This window comes from Peromyscus eremicus, chromosome 1, assembly GCF_949786415.1.
Source record: "Peromyscus eremicus chromosome 1, PerEre_H2_v1, whole genome shotgun sequence".
NCBI classification, from domain to species: domain Eukaryota; kingdom Metazoa; phylum Chordata; class Mammalia; order Rodentia; family Cricetidae; genus Peromyscus; species Peromyscus eremicus.
In genome coordinates, this window is record NC_081416.1 from 170,316,129 (window position 1) to 170,338,261 (window position 22,133).

A 22,133-nucleotide genomic window follows, 5' to 3' on the forward strand; every position below is an offset into this window, starting at 1 on the left:
AAAAAAAAAAAAAAACAACCACCCCAAACCAAACACCAATGGCTTCCCCAAGGCATGGTGACCCACTCTTCCCACCCAGATAAACAGAGACTTCTGTCTGTCCACTCCCCCGCCCGCCCCCATAAGCCCCTCTCTATAGACATACTCTGGGTATATATTACTCTATCCCGCAATAGACATCTCCCAAAAATAGAACTCAATCCTGCCACAGGGCTCCACCCTGGCCCCCGACCCCTGCTTCAGACTACACGCCACTGTAGCACACTTGTGTCTTTGCCCCCAGTGGTCAGGGCCATGCTGTCATCCCACAAGAAGGCCACATTAGTCACGTGGCTGCTGTGTCCACCGTATTTGTGGCTGAGGGCCTGTCAGAAGGAGAGAAGAGAAAGGAAAAGGTCAGAGGAAAAGTGGCACCTGGAGGCCGTGGTCATTTTCCTCTTCACAGCCATTAAAAATGTGTGTGTGCTACAAGTTTTTACTCTATAGTCCGGGATGTCCTAAAGCTCACAATCCCCTTGCCTCCGTTAAATTTTTGGTTGTTTGTTCCTCAAGACAGGGTTCCTCTGTGTAGCCCTGACTTGTCCTGGAACTCACTTTCTAGAGCAGGCTGGCTTTGAACTCACAGAGATCCTCCTGGCTCTGCCTCTTGAGTGCTGGAATTAAAGGCGTGCGCCACCACCACCCGGCTTAACTTTTAATTACATGTATCTGTGTGTGTTGGAGTATGAGTTTGTACAGGTGCCCACGGAGGCATTGGATCCCCTGGAGTTTAACATCATGTGGTTGAGCCCCTGATGTGGGTGCTGGACCTGAACTCAGGTCCTCTAGTAGAGCAGTACATTCTCTTAACTGCTGAGCCATTACTCCAGACTCTCCCTTCCTTTTAAAAACACACAGTGTATGAGTGTGTGTACATGGACACACATGCACCATGGAACACAAGTGCGGGCCAGAGGACAACTTGTAGAAGTTGTTTCTCTCCCACCACAGTGTAAATTGAATTCAGGGCATTAGATTTGGTAGCAAGCACATTTACCTGTTGGGGGTGTGTCTCAGTGGTAGAGCCCCTGCCTAGAATCCCCCAGTGAGGGACTGGGGTGTGGCTCAGTGGTAGAGCCCTGCATAGTATGTATGATGCCTTAGTTCCATCCTCAGCACTGAAGTTAGATGAAGGATAGACGTAAGATATAAGAACTAATTGCACTCTACCAGGTCTCCATTAAAAGTGGGGTTTGAGCTGGGCATGGTGGTACATGTCTTTAATCCCAGCACTCGAGGCAGAGGCAGGCAAATCTCTGTGAGTTTGAGACCAGCCTGGTCTACAACATGAGTTCCAGGACAGCCAGGGCTGTTACACAGAGGAACCCTATCTTTTTTTTTTTTTTTGGTTTTTCGAGACAAGGTTTCTCTGTGTAGCTTTGTGCCTTTCCTGGAACTCACTTGGTAGCCCAGGCTGGCCTCGAACTCACAGAGATCCGCCTGCCTCTGTCTCCCGAGTGCTGGGATTAAAGGCGTGCACCACCACCGCCCGGCCCAGAGGAACCCTATCTCAAAGAACCAAAAAAAAAAAAAAAAAAAAAAAAAAAAAGTGGGGTATGGCAATTCTCCATGAGGAGCTCATGCCTACATTTAGATATGGCCTACTTTCCTCTTCTTTGAAAAGCCCAGAAGGAGCCAGGTAGTGGTGGTGCAGTCCTTTAATCCAAGCACTTGGGAAGCAGAGGCAGGCAGATCTCTGAGTTTGAGGCCAGCCTGGTCTACAAAGTGAGTTTCAGAACAGTCAGGACTGTTATACAGAGAAACCCTGTCTTGAAAAAAAGAAAGAAAGAAAAACTCAGAAGGCCACACTCATACTCTTGGGTGTATCTTTTTTTCTGCTGAGTGTCTCTCTTAGCCCTCATGTTTAATTACATTAACATACCTTCATTAAATTCTAACTCTGCTTCAGGAAAGAGTTGGCTGTAGTAAGGAGCAGCCTCTCCCAGGCTCAGGAAGGTGCTCTCCCCAGTAATTTGGTTCTGTAGAAGTTGGTCCTTGTTCTATGGCTGTATGGGTATCACGGTTGCTGGGTACCCAAACCCTAGCCCTACAGTCTTGCACCCAGCTTGGTGAGGGCAGTAGCCTCATGGTGTTTTTTGTTTGGTTTTATTTTTTGGGTCCTCACTTCCCTCCCTCCCGAGATAGGGTTTCCCTGTGCAGCCCTGGTTGGTCTGGAACTCCCTCTGTAGCCCAGGCTGGCCTCGAACTCACAGAGATCCGCCTGCCTCTGCCTCCCGAGTGCTGGGATTAAAGGCGTGCTTACGCATGCCCAGCAGCCTCAAGGGTTTTGTCTGGCCAGGCACACAGTAGGTGATCATTTAACATTGTAAAAAAGAAAATATGCAGAAAGCTCAGAGCTACAGATTCTGTCTCAGAATCCCATGAAGGACCCTGTGCTGTTAAGACACCCTACAGAAGGGAGAAACTGAGGCCCAGAGAGAAGTAAATCACCTAAAGAAAGTAAATAAATGAACAACAAGAGGCTAGGGGGGCCGCCGGGAGGATGGGGAGGCCCTGGGCTCCATCTCTAGCAACACATAAACTTGGCTCAATGGCACACATCTTTACTCCGGGCTCTGGGGAGACAGAGGCAGGAGAACTGGTGGGAATTCAAGGTCATCCTTGAATCAGTATGGCGGTTTCTCAGAAAATTGGGAATTGATCTACCTCAAGACCCAGCCACACCACTCTTGGGCATATACCCAAGGAATGCTCAATCTTACCACAAAGATACATGCTCAACTATGTTCATAGCAGCATTATTTGTAATAGCCAGAACCTGGAAACAACCTAGATGTTCATCAACTGAAGAATGGATCAAGAAAATGTGGCACATATACACAATGGAGTACTACTCAGCAGAGAAAAACAGTGACATCTTGAAATTTGCAGGCAAATGGATGGAACTAGAAAATATCATCCTGAGTGAGGTAACCCAAACCCAGAAGGACAAACATGGTGTGTACTCACTCATAAGTGGATTCTAGATATAAAGCAAAGGACAATCAGACTGCAACCCACAGAACCAGGGAGGCTACATAGCAGGGGGGACCCTAGGATGACTGTGGCTTATAATAAGTTTGGTTTTACTCAATTACTGGGCAAGCCTCAGTGAAACATTTTACTATTAGGATAAGAATTTGTACTGTATCAAGCTGATGATAGGAATAAATAAATAAAAATGAAAACAAAGTCACCCTTCACTATCTAAGGGCTTTCAAGCAAGCCTGAGCTATTTGAGACCCTCTTCGCAAAACAAAACAGGCATCCCCCCAAAGGGAGTGAAGACCGCCTCCCAGCAATCCCAGCAGCCCCAGCCCCTCAGGCCCCCCGGGGACTCACTCTCGGCTGACAGCAGGGGTAGCTGAACAGGTGCACTTTGCCAAAGTCATCAGCAGAAGCCAGCAGCTTCCCATCATGAGAGCGGGCCACAGCATTGATGTCTGTGCCATCTGCGCCCTCGGGCCAGATCCCTGTAGACAGGACAAGAGAAGTGATGAAATCTGCTTCACTGCTGGGCATGGCGGCACAGGCCTGTAAACCCAGCTACTGGAAACAAAAAGAAAAGTTCAAGAGTTGCCTGGATCACTTACTGCAGCTTGTCTCAAAAAGTTAAAAAAAAGGAAAAAGCTGGGGGTGTAGCTCAGTGGTAGAGGCCTTCTCCCTGCCTAGAATCTTCCAGTGAAGGGTTGGGGGCATGGCTCAGTGGCAGAGCCCCTGCCTAGAATCCCCCAGTGAGGGGCTGGGGGTGTGGCTCAGTGGCAGAGCCCCTGCCTAGAATCTCCCAGTGAGGGGCTGGGGGTGTGGCTCAGTGGTAGAGTCCCTGCCTAGAATCCCCCAGTGAGGGGCTGGGGGTGTGGCTCAGTGGTAGAGCTCCTGCCTAGAATCCCCAGTGAAGGGCTGGGGGCGTAGCTCAGTGGCAGAGCCCCTGCCTAGAATCCCCCAGTGAGGGGCTGGGGTGTGGCTCAGTGGTAGAGCCCCTGCCTAGAATCCCCCAGTGAGGGGCTAGGGTGTGGCTCAGTGGTAGAGCCCCTGCCTAGAATCCCCCAGTGAGGGGCTAGGGTGTGGCTCAGTGGTAGAGCCCCTGCCTAGAATCCCCCAGTGAGGGGCTGGGGGTGTGGCTCAGTGGTGGAGCCCCTGCCTAGAATCCCCCAGTGAGGGGCTGGGGTGTGGCTCAGTGGTAGAGCTCTTGCCTAGACTCCCCTAGTGAGGGGCTGGGGTGTGGCTCAGTGGTAGAGCCCCTGCCTAGAATCCCCCAGTGAGGGGCTGGAGGTGTGGCTCAGTGGTAGAGCCCCTGCCTAGAATCCCCCAGTGAGGGGCTGAGGGTGTAGCTAGACTCTTCAGATCTCAGTTCAAATGGCTCTCCCCCCAGGAGGCCCATCCTAACTTCTTCAATGACTTGGCCCATACTCCTTCCCCAGTGGCATCTAACATGTTCCAGTTAGACCCTGTACAGGTCCCACTGTCTCGGGTGAGGTTGCTTTCCTCGCCACACTGTGAGCTCCCAGTGGGACATCTGGGACTACCATCGTCACCGCCCAGGCCAATGGTGTTCCTGCACTTGTGACACTGGCTTGGGGACCTGATGGAACAGGTGGCTGGAGGATCTGCAGTGTGGAGCCCTCTGAGCTAGGTGCCCGATGCATTCGGTCTCATTTCATTAGAGCTCTGAGCGACTTCAGTGGTCATTTCACCCTGCCCTTCCCTCTGACCAGAGAACCGTGGAAACAGTAAAGGACTGAGTTCTCCAGCATGGAGGCAGCCGATGCAAGACAATGAAAACCACAAGGAAAGGTGGTTTCTCGGAGCTCCAGTGGGAACCTCCCCATTCCAGAACTTACCGAACACCCCAAACCCCAACACACAAGTAGCGGTGGCCCATTCCACATTTCTCACGGCATCTGCGCTGGTGATCTGCTTACAGGTGGCGGCATCCCCTAGGGTAGACAATCCAAAGAGATGTTCAGGGCCTAAAGAACCACCATCAGCCAATCTACTTCCCAGATAATGCAGCACTGAGGTCCAAGTCAGAGGGGTCGAAGGTCTCAGCTTATTTCTGTCCCTCTGGACCAGCTGAAGGCTGGATTTTGGACGTGACATGCCAAAACCTAAGTTGGGTACTTTGGCATAAAAACCTGCCGTCCATTGTCAAAGCGGAAGGGAAATGGGGCGCACCGGGAAATAAATCACAAGCTAGAGATTGCTGAGCTCCAAATCGGATCAGCTCAGACTAGTTCAAGGAACAGGGAGCTGTATGCAAACAACATGCAAATTAGGTGACAAAACAAAGAAATCTGGCCAGTGTCAGAGAACTCACAGTACAGAATCTCGTAGTCTCCGGAATTGGTCACAAAGCAGGAGCTGTCCTGGGCCCAGTCCAGGTGGGTGATAAAACTCGAATGGCCCTGCAGGGGATGCGAGGGTCACTTAGGACACAGGAGAGGGCTGAGCCAGGGAGAGGGGATGGATTAAATCAGGATCAGGAGGCAAAATACACAGAGTGAGAACACGTTGGGCTAGGGGCAGGATACAAAAGCCTTCTGAGAGTAGGGGCGGGGCCAGACTACCATGGGCGGGGCCAGACCGTGATGGGTAGGGCTGACAAAAGCGCTCAGAAGACAATGGCAAAACTCCACACAGGGGGTGGGGTTTGAATGGGAGGGGCGGGGCTACACAGAGGTGCTCCTGGGATGGAGGGGTAGGTTTAGAGAGCAGGGGCGGGGCTACAAATGAGGGCGGGGCTTGGAAGGTGAGGGTTGGGGCTACACGAAGAAGGGGCGGCTTAGAACACAATAAGGGATGAGGATGGGGGCCAACTGAGATGCCTTGACATAGTCAGGGCAAGGAAAAAAATCAGCTGCGTTCTGAAGCTGTGGCTCCCTTGTGGTAGAAAAATGGTTAGTTTTGCACCCCACTGGGCGGGGTGGTGGCGCGGGCTGGGGACCCCTGCCCACTCACCGAGCACTTGCCCAGGCGGCTGACCTTGCGGCCACCCTGGTCCACCGTGTACACGTACACCAAGTTGTCGTGGGAGCCCACAGCCAGGTACGCCCCGTCTGGGGAGGGGGAGGGGCTATGAGGAGGCACCCAGACTCCGCCCCCTTCTCTCCCAGACTCAGCCCCTCCTCCACAGTCCCAGGCTCCTCCTCCCTCCATGACTCGTCCCTCCCTTGGCGGGGGACTGTAGCCCCTCACCCCCCAGTCTGTACTTGTAACCTCGGTTTCCAAAGACCCTGCCTCCTCAGGATCCCATGCCTACCTGGGGAAAAGCTGACCACGGAGATCTGCTCATTGCCATCTGTGTGGATAGCCACTAGGTCATGGGTGTCTGTGTCCAGTAGCAGCCACCTTGAAGGAGAAGGCATGATGGGGGTGGTGGTGGAGGATGAGATGTCGTTGTTGAGATAGGGCAGTGTGGGGGGCCTGAAGGAGAGAAATAAGGGCCTCCCAAATGCAGGGGTGAGGGGGCGGGGCCAGGCTACCATGGGTGGAGCCAGACAGTGAGGCCTGGGCCTCAGGCTGTGATGGGCGGAGGTGAACAACACCTTTCTCCTCATCTCTCACCTCCTTCGTGCCATTTCAAATAGGTGGGCAATGCCCCACACGGGGTCCACTGACTGCAAGGGACGGGGCTTCAGGCCCTTAGGACTGAAGCAGCAGGTTTGGAATGTGAGGCACTCTAAGGGCTTTGGGACAAACGGAAAAGGAACTGGTGAGGACTCGGTCTTTTCAGCAGTACCTGCCGGTCACTGTGCCCACCGCCAGGACAGAGCCACTGGGATGGAAGCCAGCCGAACGGGCAGGGTCCTGGGAAGGAAGAGAAAAAAGCTGGGGTCCCAAGTCCATCTATGTACTCCCCAGCCTCAGAAACTAGCTCCTAGCATGGCCTGAGGTCTCTCTGTGCTCCCACACCTTCCAGAAACCGCCAGGAGCTATTCCCCTTTCTTGAGCATGCTAACATAAAAGAGAAATATTCTCTCTTCCTACTCTACTTTTTTTCTTTTGAGACAGGACTGTGTAAACCAGGTTGGCTTTGAACTCACAGAGATCCACTTGCCTTTGCCCCCAAAATACTGCCCAGTAAGATGCCCTTTTTTATTTTTTTCCAGTCCCCTGCCTCCCCCTCCCAAGACAGGGTTTCTCTGTGTAGCCCTGGCTGTCTTGGATCTAGCTCTGTAGACCAGGCTGGCCTCGAACTCAGAGATCCGAGTACCTCTGCCTCTTGAGTGCTGGGATTAAAGGTGTGCACCACCACTGCCTGGCAAGATAATCATCTTAAAGAGACCATTTGTAGCTTCCACCTGATGCGCTGAGCCCTGAGGTGTCAAAAGCAGCAATTTCTGCAGACCCCTAGATCTGCATTCCCATTCCATTACCTCAATGGTCCGGCTCCACAGGGGTTGATGGGCCTCTGAACTCCAAAGATGCACCAGCTTATCCTGGCCACAGGTCACAAACTGTGCCCGACTAGGATGCGTGGCCAGGCCCCACAGCTCTTCCACGTGTCCCTGCAGGAGGGAGAGCAGATGATGGGAAAGAGACAGCAAAGGTAGCCTTCTCCTTAGCCAGCCCTGATGCCAGGGAGAAATGCCAGACCAGCCCCCATGACCCAGCAAGCCCCTTCTGCACAGGAGAGTTCTCCCTTGATGGGGGTTGACTCTGGCTACCCCACAGCTCGAAGCAAAGCCCGTTCCTCCCTCCAAACCTCCACTTTCCCCTTTTAGAATGGAAGGTGGGGGGACGGTGGCTCAGAGTCTGACCTCAGTAGCCACACAGGCTCCATCCACCCTGCCTAGATACCTCCCAGACTTCAGCCTGAAGGATCTGGGAAAAGCCTAGTGGACTTGGTCTTGAGTCACAGAACTGAGACATCTAGGGTCACATGGAGGACCCTCAGCTCTCTTATTGATGGTGGGAACCAGATACCTAGTCAGCTGACCTCCCCTTGGAACCTCAGGGTTGTGTGTGTGTGTGTGTACGTGCGCGTGTGCACACCTGAGTGCAGAGCCTGAATTCAGCATTAAGAATCTTTATCTATCTCTCGCTCCCTTCTTTATTTATGCTTTATTTATTTTGTGGGTGCTGGTGCGTTGTCAAGGCCTGCATGTGGAGATCAAATGACAACTGGCAAAGCTAAGTCTCTCCTTCCACCACGTAGTTTCAAGGACTTGAACCCCGGGTCATTAGGCTTGGTGGCAAGCTCCTTTACCCACTGAGTCTTGGCCTCTGCTCTATCATTTTTGATACAGGGTCTTTCCCTAAACCTAGAACACGCCAACCTGGATAGACAGGCAGGCTGGCAAGCCTCATCAGTCTGCCTTGCCTCTCCAGGTCTCGGATCTCAGGTGTGTTACCGTGCCCAGACTTTATACATGGGCTTTGGGGAAACCAAACTCAGGTCCTCCTGTTTATACAGCAAGAACTTTACCAACCAAGCCCTGTTTGGTTTTGAGACAGAGCTTCCCTATCTTCCCAAGGCTAGGCTGGAACTCACAGAAATCCTCCTGCTGTAGTCCTCTGACTGCTGAGATTACAGGTATATGCCACCATGCCCAACGTGAAACCTCAGTTTCATAGTCTCTAAAATGGGGCCAGCTGCCCCATGTTCCTCAAAGCGTTGTTGGCCCCCTCAGAACATGGATAGAAAGTGCTGAACACAAGCCAGGCACAGTGGACAAACCTGGCACTCAGGATGTGGAGGCAGGAGGATCAGGACTTCAAAGTTATCCTCAGGTGGACAATTCAGGGCAAACCTGGGCTACACAAGATCTTGTCTCAAAGACAAAAAAACCAAAAACTCCAAAAAACAACAAAACAAAAAACCCAAAGGGCTGGGGGTGTGGCTCAGTGGTAGAGCCCCTGCCTAGAATCCCCCATTGAGGGGCTGGGGTGTGGCTCAGTGGTAGAGCCCCTGCCTAGAACCCCCAGTGAGGGGCTGGGGGTGTGGCTCAGTGGGAGAGTCCCTCTCTAACATGTCCAAGGCTCTGGGTTCTATTCCCAGCACTACACAAAAGAAACAAATGAAAGTGGCAAACACGGGCTAGCTTAAAGACGGTCCTCCGAAAACAAACGTCATTAGTAATTATGAACCCCAAACAACAGAATGCTGTCAATCAACGATAGCCAAGGCAGTAACTGATATCATGGTAGATATTTATAGTTCTATTTATGCTACATTAACATATATTACTAATATAATAAGCAATACTATTATATTAGTTGGGAACGGTGGCTCACACCTGAGCAACTAGGAGGCTTGAGGCATGACTGTGAGTTTGAAGCCAGCCTGGGTTATGTAGAAAGATCCTGTCTCAAGCCAGGCAGTGTTGACGGAGCACGGCTTTAATCCCAGCACTCAGGCATCAGAAGTAGGAGGAGCTCTGTGAATTCGAGGCTAGCCTGGTCTACAGAGCAAGTTCCAGGACAGCCAAGCTACACAGAGAAACTCTGTCTTGAAACCCCTCAAAAAAAAAAAACAAACAAACAAAAAAACAAAACAAAACAAAAAAACCCCTGTGTCAAAACAACAAACATATATAAATAAATATTCATAGAGATTGTTAAGGGGTCCTTTCTTGCTTTAGGGAAAGTCCTGCTACTCAAGCCAGATGTGGTGGCATACATCTGCAAGTCCAGCAGGAGGATTGCTATGTGTTCAAAGCTACGCTTGCCATACAGCAAGTACTAGGCTAGCCAGAGATACACAGTAAGACCCTGTCTCAAAGAACCAAAATCCACAAAGCAATGATTGGAAAATCTGGGGCTGGAGGGAGGGCTCAGTGGTTAAGAGCCCCGGCTGCTCTTCCAGAGGACCTGGGTTTTATTCCCAGCCCCCACACATCGACTAACAACCACTATAGCTCCCGCTCTGAGAGATTTGATGCCCTCTTCTGGCCGATGAAGGCACTGCATACATGTGGTGCACGGAGGCAAACACCCACACATTAATAACAACAACAATAAAAAGAAGTCCTGATGGCCTGGCTTTCCTCTCTTTTGGGGTGTGGTCATCCTTGGGAATTTTTCCACCTCCTTGAGAAGAGCTCCTTCTACCTCTGCCTCCATGCTGGGATTATACATGTGCATCATGTATACATGCAGCTTTCAGCGTGGGTTCTGCAGATGCAGGTCAGCTCTTTATGTTTGCTAGGCAAGTGCCTTACAGGCTGAGCCATTTCCCCAGCCCATCCACCCTCTACCTTCTTGTGGAGATCAAACTAAATGCAGCAGTATAGATTTTAGCTAGACTTGCAGAGGGAAAAAAGCAAAGGTCAGGGAAGTGAAGGGGACCATTGAGCAAGGAGTCATTAGGACCAAGACACTGTAAGCAACAGCCTCAGACACCAGTCTCCAGGGTATGCTATGATGGTGACTCAGGGTCCTCGAAAAACCTCATGCAGTCACTCTCTGTCTCAGAGACACACAGAGAGGTGACTCACTTGCCCAATATCACACAGCTAACGAGCGACAGGGTTGTGATTTCCATACAAGTAGCCAAGTCCCAGACTCCAACTTCCAAACTACTATGCTACACTGCCTCCTACTAGGTGGTTTTTTTCTTTTTTTATTTTATTTTATGTACATTGATGCGCTACCTACATATATATCTGTGTGAGGGTGTTAGATCCCTTGGAACTGGAGTTAATAGACAGTTGTAAGCTATCATGTGCATGCTGGGAATTGAACTCAGGCCCTCTGGAAGAGCAGCCAGTGCTCTTAACCACTGAGCCGTCTCTCCAGCCCCCTGGGTGAAGGAGGTGTTACAAGAAGAGATCAGAGCCCAGTGTGGTGGTGTGCACCTGTAATCCAAGTGCTCGGGAGGTGGTGGTAGGAGGATCAGGAGTTCAAGGGCAGCCTTGGCTCCATTGTGCGTTTGGGGGGCAGCCTGGGCTACATGAAATCCAAATCTCCAAGATTTAAAAATAAAAACAAAACAAAACAAAACAAAAAACGTAAAGAAAAAGAAAAATGAGGAGGAAAAGAAAAAAGAGGAGGAGGGGGAAGAGAGGAGGGAGAGGGGAGGAGGAAAGAGGAGGAGGGGGCAGAGAGAAGGGAGAGGGGAGGAGTAAAGAGGAGGAGGGGGAAGAGGGGAGGAGGAGGGGGGAGAGAGAAGGGAGAGGGGAGGAGGAAAGAGGAGGAGGAGGAGAGGGGAGGAGGAAGAGGGAGCGGAGGGGAGGGAGAGACAGGAAGAGGGGAGGGGGAGAGAGGATTGATAAAGTCACACCCCCACCCCGAAAGCCTCCTAAGATTCTTGGAGTTGAATCCCTGGGGGATATAGGACTAGCACAATAATATGACAATCTGCAAGGACACTTACCCACCAGATAGGAGGATGCTATCCCCAATCAGATAGGCAGGTAACCCTTCTGGGGAGTTCTGGGTCAGGGCAGCGTTGGGGGTCCGAGGTGAAGAGAAAGCATGGAAGGGAAGGGATGAGAAAGGGATAGGGGCGGGACTGAAGAGAAGGGGTAAGGAATGGAGACATGGGGCGATGGTGATGGCGGTGATGACAGCCGGCGGCCGGCCGTATCGGTGAGGATGTAAGAGGTGCGAAGAGAACTTGAGTTACTCACCTGGACAAGCAGCGAGAAGCCGGTATGCACCGAGCCAAGCAAGATGGAGTTACGGGTGGTCCCCACGTACAGTGTGTCTCCCCGGCCCTCTGCTATAGTGCGAACAGGGCCAAAGTCCTCTGGGACCTGAGTGGGCAGACGTGCGTGTGGGATCCATGTGAGGCGGGGTGGGATGTGTGGCCGGGGAAAGTCCAGGGTTAGGAACCCTGGTGGGGTAGGGGCCTTGCCATGATCCTACAAAGCCATCCCCCGCTCCCCACATTCTCACCTCCACCTCCTGCACCTTGCTGTAGTCCGAACCCCAGAGGACCACCCGACGATCACGGCCCCCTCCAGACACCAGTGTACCATCCCGCAGGGCGCAGAGCCCAAACACACCGCCATCATGGGCTCCCAGAACTTCCTGGGTGATGCGGTTTCCACCTGTGGGGGGATTGGGCACAGGAGTCGGCATGGGGAGGCTGTTCCTTTCTTGAACCCCGTGAGTACCTAAAGCTTTGAGGCCCACATCCATGCTTACTCATCTTTCTGCCTTTCTTTTGGTCCCTCCACCCACTCATCCACCTGCCCACAATCCACGGGCTTGGTGTTTTATCATCTGCATCATCTGAACTCTCACCCACCCACCCATCTTTTGATTTATCCGCTCATACACCTTTCCTGGCTTCCTCCACTCACCCATCTGATGGTCCACCACCCATCCATCTCCCCATTCACCAGAGTAGTTCTCTGCCACAGATTCATCTGCTCATCTATCAACTCATTCACTCATCTATCTACTAATCTATTAATCAGTCCTCTCGTACTTCCTCCTATCTACCTGCCTCCCAAACATTCATCTACGTTTATCTATTTAACGACCCAGCAACCAATCCTTCCCTCCTTCTACCCATCTCCCACTCATTCATCTACTCTTCTATCTATTGATCTATCAATCAATTTACCACCTCATCCATCCATCCATCCATCCACCCACCCATCCATCCATCCATCCATATCCATCCATCCACCCACCCATCCACCCACCCATCCATCCATCCACCCACCCACCCATCCATCCATCCATATCCACCCATCCATCCATCCATCCATCCATCCATCCACCCACCCACTCATCTACTTCCTTTACCTACTGACCTATCAATCCATCCAGCTACCCACTCACTCATTCAACCCACCCACCCCTCCCTTTATCTCTCCACTAATCCACTTCCCACCATTCATCCATCTACTGATCTAACATTTCATCCATCCTCCTCCCATCTCTCATCCATTCACTCACTTCTTTCATCAGACTACCCATCTGTCAGTCAGCCCTTCCTTCCATTTAAATATTCACTCATTTTCCCACCCACCTACCCATTCACCCATCTGTCCACTACCTCTTCATTCATCATCCAACTATTCCACCAACAAAAATCGAGCTACCCCGGGCTGAGTTTCATGTGGGAACACAGCAGTGACCACGACAATCTCAGATCACACGTCAATGGCAGAGACAGGCATGCCATCACTAGTCAGTGAACACACCAAGTGGCTGGCACCATCACGGGATACCCAGGATCCTGTGAAATCCTGCATGGGGTTTCCAGCCTGATGAGTGAGAGGAGGTCTGATGGATGACTATGGCTGACTAAAGATCTAAGGGTTGAGCTGACATTGCTGTGGACAAATGGTGGAAAAGTTGTCCAAGCAGAAGGAAGAAACTTCTCTTGCAAAACAGGGACAGTAGGAGAAATTAGGACTGCTTAGGGGACTGAAAGGAGTCTGGCATGACTCAGTGCCCAGGCAAGGACATCTGTTGTACATCTATTCATTCACCCAACCTCACACCCATCCATCAATGTATTCATTCCTGCATGTATCCATACATCCACCCCTCTTCCCTAATCCACTCATGTACCATTCACTCATTTACTCATCCATCCATCCATCCATCCATCCATCCACTCATTCATAAATCCACCCACCTATTCATCCATCCTCTTATCCACTCATTCATTCATACATACATAAATCCACCCAGCCTTCTATCCAATTATTCACACAACACACTGGCTACAGCTGAGTCATTTCACACATTTATACTTGGGCCTTTGTTGCTAATATGAAACTATCAGAGGGGAATGCCGGGTGGTGGTGGCGCACGCCTTTAATCCCAGCACTCGGGAGGCAGAGCCAGGCGGATCTCTGTGAGTTCAAGGCCGGCCTGGGCTACCAAGTGAGTTCCAGGAAAGGCGCAAAGCTACACAGAGAAACCCTGTCTTGAAAAAAACAAAAAAACAAAACAAAACAAAAACAAAAAACAAAAAACAAAAACAGAGGGGAAGGCTTTGGGAACCAATAATGACTTTACAGAGTTGGGGACACCTGAGCCTTGTCAAGGATGCTGGAACTGGAAAATAAGAATTTACCCTAAGAGCTGGAGGGATGGCTCAGTGATTAAGAACATTTGTAGCTATTGCAGAGGACCTGGGTTTGGTTCCTACCACCAACGTGGTGGTTCACAACCATCCATAACTACAGAGAGAGAGAGAGAGAGAGAGAGAGAGAGAGAGAGAGAGAGAGAGAGAGAGAGAGGAGATATTTATCCTATAGTGACATTCATTCCACACAAGCGTGGTTAAAGGAAGGGAGACCCAGCCAAGGGTGTTTGTGAAAGACGGGGGTCAGAGTGCAGGGTGCTGACGCTGACCTTTGCCCCAGATGTAGATATTCCCCCCAGAGTCTCCAGTGACCACGTCGCCACCTTCCAGGAAGGTCACACACAGCACGTATTTCGGTTTCTCGTGTTTCTACAGTGCAGAAAGAGAGAGGAGGGAAGGTGTCACCGAAGCCGGCTGGCCTTGTGCGGGTCATTGGCATCCGGGGCTTTGGTCCAGGGGAGCCCCTGTGGTTCGGGGTGGGACACCCCACAGAGACTATCCGACTTTCCCCTCTCCTCCCACCGGAAGTGCTCAGGCCACAGGGGAGTTCTGACCACGTGGGGACCCTTGTCCACCCTGGGACAAGCCTCTTGCCTCTGCTCTGCCCCCCACTCCCCTGCCAGTCTTGTTTCGCTCTCCTCCCTGCCTCTGGTGCCTATGCCACCGTCTCAGCGGCCTCTCTCTCTGTGCCTCCCTCTGAGCAGAGAGGAGCCCTCTCCAAAGCGCCCTGCGGCCGCCCTCCTGGACCCTTTGTATCCTGTCTGATTCTTCCCGTATGCGTATGTCTGGGTGCGTACCCACGTGCGTTCATGGAGGCCAGAGGACAACCATGGTGTCCTTCCTCAGAAGCCATCCGCCTTGGTTTTTGCTCTTTTTCTTTTTATAGACACAAGTCTTACTATAGACACAAGACCTTACTAAAGGTCTACCTGTTCCTGCCTCCCAAGTGCTGGGATTAGGTGTTAAAGGTGCATGGCACCTTACCTGGCATGTTGATTTGGTGGGGTGTTTGTTTTTCGAGACAGGGTTTCTCTGTGTAGTTTTGGTGCCTGTCCTGGATCTTGCTCTGTAGCCCAGGCTGTCCTGGAACTCACAGAGATCCGCCTGGCTGTGCCTCCCGAGCGCTGGGATTAAAGGCGTGCGCCACCACCACCCGGCTGATTTGGTTTTTTTAAAACAATATTTCATTACACTTTTTCTCTATTCTGTATGGTTATGTGGTATATGTGCATGTGTGGACATGTATGTGCCAGAATGTACATGTGCAGGTCAGAGGACAATTGTGGGAATCAGTTCTCTCCTTCTATTATGTATGTTCCAGGGATTGAACCCAGGTGGTCAGGCTCGGTGGCCAGCGTTTTAAATGGCTGAGCCATCTTGCCTAAGTGACTTTGTTTTTTTTTAATTTTATTATTTAAAAATTATGTGTATGCATGTGTGTCTGTGTGTGGGCATGTGCCTGTTAGTACAGGTGTCTGCACAGGCCAGAAGTGGGTGCTGGGTTCCTGGGAGCTGACTGACATGGGTGTTGGGAACTTAACCTGGGTCCTCCGCAGGAGCAGTTTGCACGCTTGACTACCCAGCGGATCATGTGTGGTCCCCCTCACCTTGTTTTTGAGATGATCTGGGACTTGCCAAGGCAGCTAGGTTGGCAGACCAGCGGGCCGAGGATCTGCAGTCTCCATCTCCCCGGTACTGGGGTTATAAACACATGCCACCCTCCCTGGCTTGTGTGTGCGTGTGTGTGTGTTCTATGTGCATTCACATGTGTGGGTGTGTGTGCTATTGTGTTCACAAGTGTGCATGTGTCTGTGCATGTGTGCTATGTGTGTTCATGTGTGTGTATGTGCTATTATGTTCACATGTATGTTGCTGTGCTAGGTAAGTGTGCTATGTGTGTTCACGTGTGTGTGTGTGTGTGTGTGCACAGATGCAGTTGGTGTCAGATGTCTTCCTGGATTGCTCTCCACATGTTTTCACTGAAGCGGGAGCTCTCTAGACTGAGTCCCCAGCCCACTCCCCCCACACCCGCAGCCTCTCTGTGACTCCCCGATGGTGCGGGCAGCTCCATTCATGGAGCTTCCGCGATCTCTCGCCCACCGGACGCTCACACACCAGAGTTCAGCAGGATCTTCCCTCAGGGATGAGGAAAGTCAGGCTGGGCAGGCAGCAGCTCAGTGTCTCATACTCCCACCCCGAGCCCTCCAGACTGTCTACCCCACCGGGTGTCCCTGCCTGGCCCTCTCAAGGTCAGCCCGTCCGCAAATCCCTGGCACTCACCTCAAACAGGCCCTGTCTCTTGCTCAGGCTGCCTCCCTCCAGGTTCCAGAAGTAGATGTGGGATTTCCCACAGGTGATCAGCAGGCTGGGGTCAGTGGGGTGGAAGGTAGCCACCAGCACGGCCTCGTTGGAGCACTTGGAGGGGGGTCAAGACAGATTCTGAATGAGGACCTCAAAGCCACCATCCTATCGTGCCATGTGCCTCCCATGGGACTGCCCTACACAGCCCGCTTGCAGGGTGAGGGAGGATGCTAGTGGGCCCTTTGGGAGCCCCTGTTGTGGGTTACACACTCTGCTGAGCACTTATCAAATCGCTCAATACCCATCATCCTCCGGGAGATGAAGCCCGTCAGTGTTTTCCATCATAGATGAGGTTCAGAGATTGCCCAAGGCCACACTGCTGTGTTACAGCAACATCAAGATTCCAGTTCCCACCTCTTCTCCTCTCACCCCTCATCCTTCCTAAGGAGGGGCCCCGATCGAGAATCAGGTTTCCTGTCCTCAGCCCAGGCATGTGATCACGGGCAGATAGCTTGTCTCCTGATCAAGCCTCCCCACCCCACTACCCCTCCCCTTGAGACAGAGTCTCATCACGCAGCCCTGGCGGTCCGGGAACTCACCCTGTAGACCAGGCTTCCTTGCATTCATTCACAGTGATCCACCTGCCTCCCAAGTGCTGGGATTAAAAGCGTGGGCCCCTATGCCTGGCTATCTCTCTTTTTCTTGGAACAGGGTCTTGTTATATAGCTCAGACTAGACTCAAACTCATGACCTCTTTGCTCAGCTTCCTCCTGTGTTCTGGGATTCAGGGTGTGTCATACACCTTTGTGCTGAGCCTGGTCCATCGACATGATACCCAGCCTTTCCACCTCCAATGAGGACACCACTGTTGACCTGGTGTTCCACAGGAGGCAACCGACATCCACAGTCACCCAACAGATGACACCAAGGCCCCCATTTAAAATGAGTCTGGTTGCAGATTCCTAACCATATGGCCCACCATGTCATGACAGGACACCCACAGGAGGGGATATGAACGGCAAGCCCACTCACCTTGCTATCCACCAACTTGCTCTCCTTGGCCCAGTCCCACACGGAGAGCACATGGTCGTTGGATTCATCCACTGCACATAGCAGGTTGCCCCCATTCTGCGGGAGACAGAGAGGTGGGTTAGGATCTGTCTCCCCACATCCCACTCCGGCCCATTCACCTCACCTGCCTGTTCAAAGACCTTCACAAGCAGGATCCATAAAGCACATTTGCATTGGTCAGTTTTGATTGACAACTTGACACCAGCTAGAATCACCTGGGAAGGGAGTCTCAGTGAGGGGCAGTCTAGATCAGGTTGGCCTGTGGCATGTTTGTGGGGGATTGCCTTGGTTATCTTGAGATGGGAAGAACCGCCCACTGTGGGCAGCACCATTCATTCCCTAGGCAGGGGAATCTGAACTGTGGAAAAGTGGGGAAAGTGAGCTGAGCACCAGTCGGAGTGCATGCTCTAACTCACTGCTCTCCACTCCTGACCGTGGGTGGGACGTACTAGCTACTTCCAGTTTCTAGTGCCTTGACTTCCCTTTGTCTTTTTCTTTAAAAAAACATATTTATTTATTTATTATGTATGCACATGCCAGAAGAGGGCACCAGATCTCATTACAGATGGTTGTGAGCCACCATGTGGTTGCTGGGAATTGAACTCAGGACCTCTGGAAGAGCAGCCAGTGCTCTTAACCCCTGAGCCATCTCTCCAGCCCCCATCCCTTTATCTTTTAAGTTGCTTTTGTTAGACTATTTTATCACAGTACTCAGAAATGGAAGTAAGACAAAACTGGTTAAAAAAAAAAAAAGTTTTACCCTACATAAGAAATCATTTTTTAGCAGGGTGGTCATGGCACAGTACTCAGGAGGCAGAGGCAGGTGGATCTCTGAGTTCAAGGCCAGCCTGGTCTACAAAGCGAGTTCCAGGATAGCCAAGGCTAGTTACACAAAGAAACTGAAAAAATCCAAAACAATAAATAGTTTTTTGTCTGATAATGGGAATGGAACCTGTCATATACTAGGCAGGGGCTCTACCACTGAGCCACACCCCCAGCCCCTCACTGAGGGATTCTAGGCAGGGGCTCTACCACTGAGCCACACTCCAGCCCCTCACTGGGGGATTCTAGGCAGGTGCTCTACCACTGAGCCACACCCCCAGCCCCTCATTGACAGATGCTAGGCAGGGGCTCTACCACTGAGCCACACCCTAGCCCCTCACTGGGGGATTCTAGGCAGAGGCTCTACCACTGAGCCACACCCCCAGTCCCTCACTGGGGGATTCTAGGCAGGGGCTCTACCACTGAGCCACACCCCCAGCCCCTCACTGGGGGATTCTAGGCAGGGCTCTACCACTAAGCCACACCCCAGCCCCTCACTGGGGGATTCTAGGCAGGGGCTCTACCACTGAGCCACACCCTCAGCCCCTCACTGGGGGATTCTAGGCAGGGCTCTACCACTGAGCCACACCCCAGCCCCTCACTGGGGGATTCTAGGCAGGGGCTCTACCACTGAGCCACACCCCCAGCCCCTCACTGGGGGAGTCTAGGCAGGGGCTCTACCACTGACCCATGCTCCCAGTTCCCATCCTTGTCCCTGCTTGAGAAAGGACCTCACTTGATCGCCCAAGATATGAGCCAGTGAGATGGCTCTGTAAGAGTGTTTGCTTGCCAACCCTGAAGATCTGAGTTCAATCCCCAGGACTCATATGGTGGAAGGAGAGAATGGATCTCTGCGAGTCATCTTCGGAGCTTTACACACGTGGTACACACGCATGTGTAACAAACACAAAATGGATAGATAAATCTAAATGTTTCTTCATTAGTTAAACTGCCCAGGCTGGCCTTGAACTTATCTTGGTTTCAGCGACTTTAGTACCCAGGAAAGCTGATGGACACTACCCTGAGCTGCCCCTTAAAGTGTTTTACAATAACTCATCCCTTAGAGACTTTGCAGCCTGCACAGTTGGGGAATTCTTTTCCCCCATAATTTTATTTTATTATTTCATGCGTATGGGCATTTCTCTGAATGAACGTCTGTACACTACATGTGTGCAGTTTCCATGGAAACTAGAAGAGAGCATCGGAACCTCTGGTATTAGAGTTACAGACAGTTGTAAACCGCCATGTGGGTGCTGGGAATTGAACCTGGGTCCTCTGGAAGAGCAGCCAGTGCTCTTAACCACTGAGCCATCTCTCCAGCTCCCACACTTGGGGATTCTTGCTGACACCATCTTTCCTCCAACTTGCTAGGTAGCCCAGGCAGAGCCTCTGCCTCCTCCCGAGTGATCATTTTTTTTTTTCCTTTTCATTGTTTTTTTCTCCTCCCCATTTGGTGCTGGCAATGGAATTCGGGGCAGTGTGTAGGCTTGGCAAGTGCTCCGCCACTGGACCACACCCCCATCCCTGGAATGGCTTTTTATGTCCATGAAATCCAGCCATTATCAAAGTTGGCCATGGGACTTGCAGGGGCGGGGCTGGCAAGACGCCTCAGTGGGTAATGATGCCCCGCCAAGCCTGACCTGAGATTCACCCCTGGGAAGACCCACAGGGCAGGAGAGAAGCAACTCCCGGCAGTTTTTCTTGACCTCCACGGGAATACTGGGGCACTTGTGTGTGTGTGTGTGTGTGTGTGTGTGTGTGTGTGCAAACATACCCACAATAAATAAAGAAATGTTTTAAAAAAAGATAATATAAAGTTGATTGGGGGAAAGCACAGCCAGAGGTCTTGGGTAATAAACATGAAAAAGTACAGTAACATATATATTAAAAATATCAGAACCAAGCTCATTATTGTATATGCTAACTTCAAAAATTAATAAAAAAAAAAGGGGGGGGGGGCGCTAGAGAGATGCTCAGTGGTTAAGAATGCTTGTTGCTCTTCCAGAGGACCGGGTTCAGTCCCCAGCACCCAGATAGGTAGCTCACAACAGCCTTTAACTTCTGCTCCAGGGCATCTGGGGCTGTTTCCTGGGTACTGATACAGGTACCCATACACAGGTGATACCACCTAAATATAAATCCTCTAAAAAATAAAAAGAAGCCGGGTGGTGGTGCATGTCTTTAATCTCAGCACTCAGGAGGCAGAGGTGGGCAGATCCCTGTGAGTTCAAGGCCAGTTTGTCTACAGAGAGTTCCTGGACAGACAGGACTATTATAGAGAGAAACCCTGTCTTGAAAAAAACCAAAACAATAATAATATAAATAATAATGATAAAATAAAAAGAAATAAAGTTGGCCTGATGGTTTTTGTGGTTGTGGCTAACCTGGAACTGGATACATAGATCAAAGGTGGCCCTGAACTCACAGCAATCCTTCTGTCTCTGCCTCCTAAGAATGCCAATATTAAAGGCACATGCCGCTACACCCAACTGAGTTGTGGTTTTGAGACAAAGTCTCATATAGCCAAGGCCTCTCCTGCCCTGGCCTCTACTCTGTGGGGATCACAAGCGTGTGCCTTCACACAACCCAGTGTTTCTTAAACTACCTTTGGGGAGTATAGTTTTCGTTTTTTCCCAATCCACTGCAGACCAGCACTTCCAAACAAAATTATCATTAAAAAACAAAAACAAACAAACAAAAAAAACCAGTCACAGGATTGGAAGGGGAGGGCTGCTGGATCAACACCAAGTTGCTCCACAAATTCCAGGAAGATTATTTTAACTTCTGTTTTGATGGGGGATTGGACGGCACAAGGCACTCAGTGCTGGGGTTGAAACACCTTGAGAGATAAGGAACCTTCCAGAATGCTCAGGCAAAATAACTCAACGGGAGTCGGCCGATGGAGGAAGCAGGGTATGACGGTCCCACGTGTCACAGTTCCAGATGTACTGTGTCATGTGCTGGGATCTGGGTCACAGGCCAGTGAGGCCCTGGGGCCTGAGATTTGAAGCATGGCTTCATTGTGATGTCATAATGAGGTATGGCCTCCACTCACAGGAAGGCGCGTTCTGCAGGGACCAGGCCAGAGACTTACGGATTTGGAGAAGGCCACACAGCTCACAGCTCTGTCAAACACTCCCAGGCCCAGGACGTGTAAGGTGGACAGGGAAACCGAGTCCCAGACACGCACATGGGGAGGCAGAGGCTGCAGAAAAGAGAAGTGCAGTTACTGCGGGGGGAGGGGTCCCAGTTCCCACCAGACCCTCCGCATGGGGAGAGGGGTCCCAGTTCCCACCAGACCCTCCGCATGGGGAGAGGGGTCCCAGTTCCCACCAGACCCTCCGCATGGGGGGAGGGGTCCCAGTTCCCACCAGACCCTCTGCACAGTGCCAACGCCCCGTGTATACCTTGCCGTCCTTTGTGGTGCCTGCCACCTGTCCCGTGGCGATGGTGACCATATCTGGGTGGACAGCCAGACTGAGGGGAGAGGGACAGAGAACCAGAATTCAGTTGTGGGGAGCGAAGAACTCCCAGGACCCTTCTTTAGCAGGTTAGAGTTAAATGCACCGCTGTTCACTCAATAAACATGAATTGTAAAAATATTTATCCAAGACGCCAGGCATGGTGGCACAGGTCTTTAATCCCAGCACTCGGGAGGCAGAGGCAGGTGGATCTCTGTGAGTTGGAGGCCAGCCTGGGCTACAGAGCGAGATCCAGGACAGCCAGGACTACACAGAGAAACCCTGTCTGGAAAACCAAAAGAAAAAAGAAAACACATGTTTTTCTTTCATCTGCTTATTGAAACAATGTCTGATGAAGCCCAGGCTTCCAACTGGCTGCAGCTGGAAATGAACTTCTGACCTTCCTGACTCCACCTCCTGACTCCACCCAGATCAGACAT

At 51.4% G+C, this 22,133-nt stretch overlaps 1 protein-coding gene across 1 annotated transcript in view; it reads right to left on the reverse strand.

Moving 5' to 3' along the window:
- Positions 1–24: 24 nt before the first annotated feature.
- Eml2 (EMAP like 2) overlaps positions 25–22,133 on the reverse strand; it is a 31,209-nt gene continuing 9,100 nt past the window's right edge. Inside the window, 15 exon segments of the mRNA XM_059280792.1 lie at positions 25–365; positions 3,382–3,512; positions 4,881–4,976; positions 5,357–5,444; positions 5,998–6,095; positions 6,299–6,387; positions 6,779–6,846; positions 7,416–7,547; positions 11,613–11,738; positions 11,881–12,035; positions 14,308–14,407; positions 16,319–16,453; positions 17,372–17,467; positions 21,327–21,437; positions 21,640–21,709. Coding sequence (XP_059136775.1) covers positions 240–365; positions 3,382–3,512; positions 4,881–4,976; positions 5,357–5,444; positions 5,998–6,095; positions 6,299–6,387; positions 6,779–6,846; positions 7,416–7,547; positions 11,613–11,738; positions 11,881–12,035; positions 14,308–14,407; positions 16,319–16,453; positions 17,372–17,467; positions 21,327–21,437; positions 21,640–21,709 — 1,621 coding nt within the window. The 3' untranslated portion in view covers positions 25–239.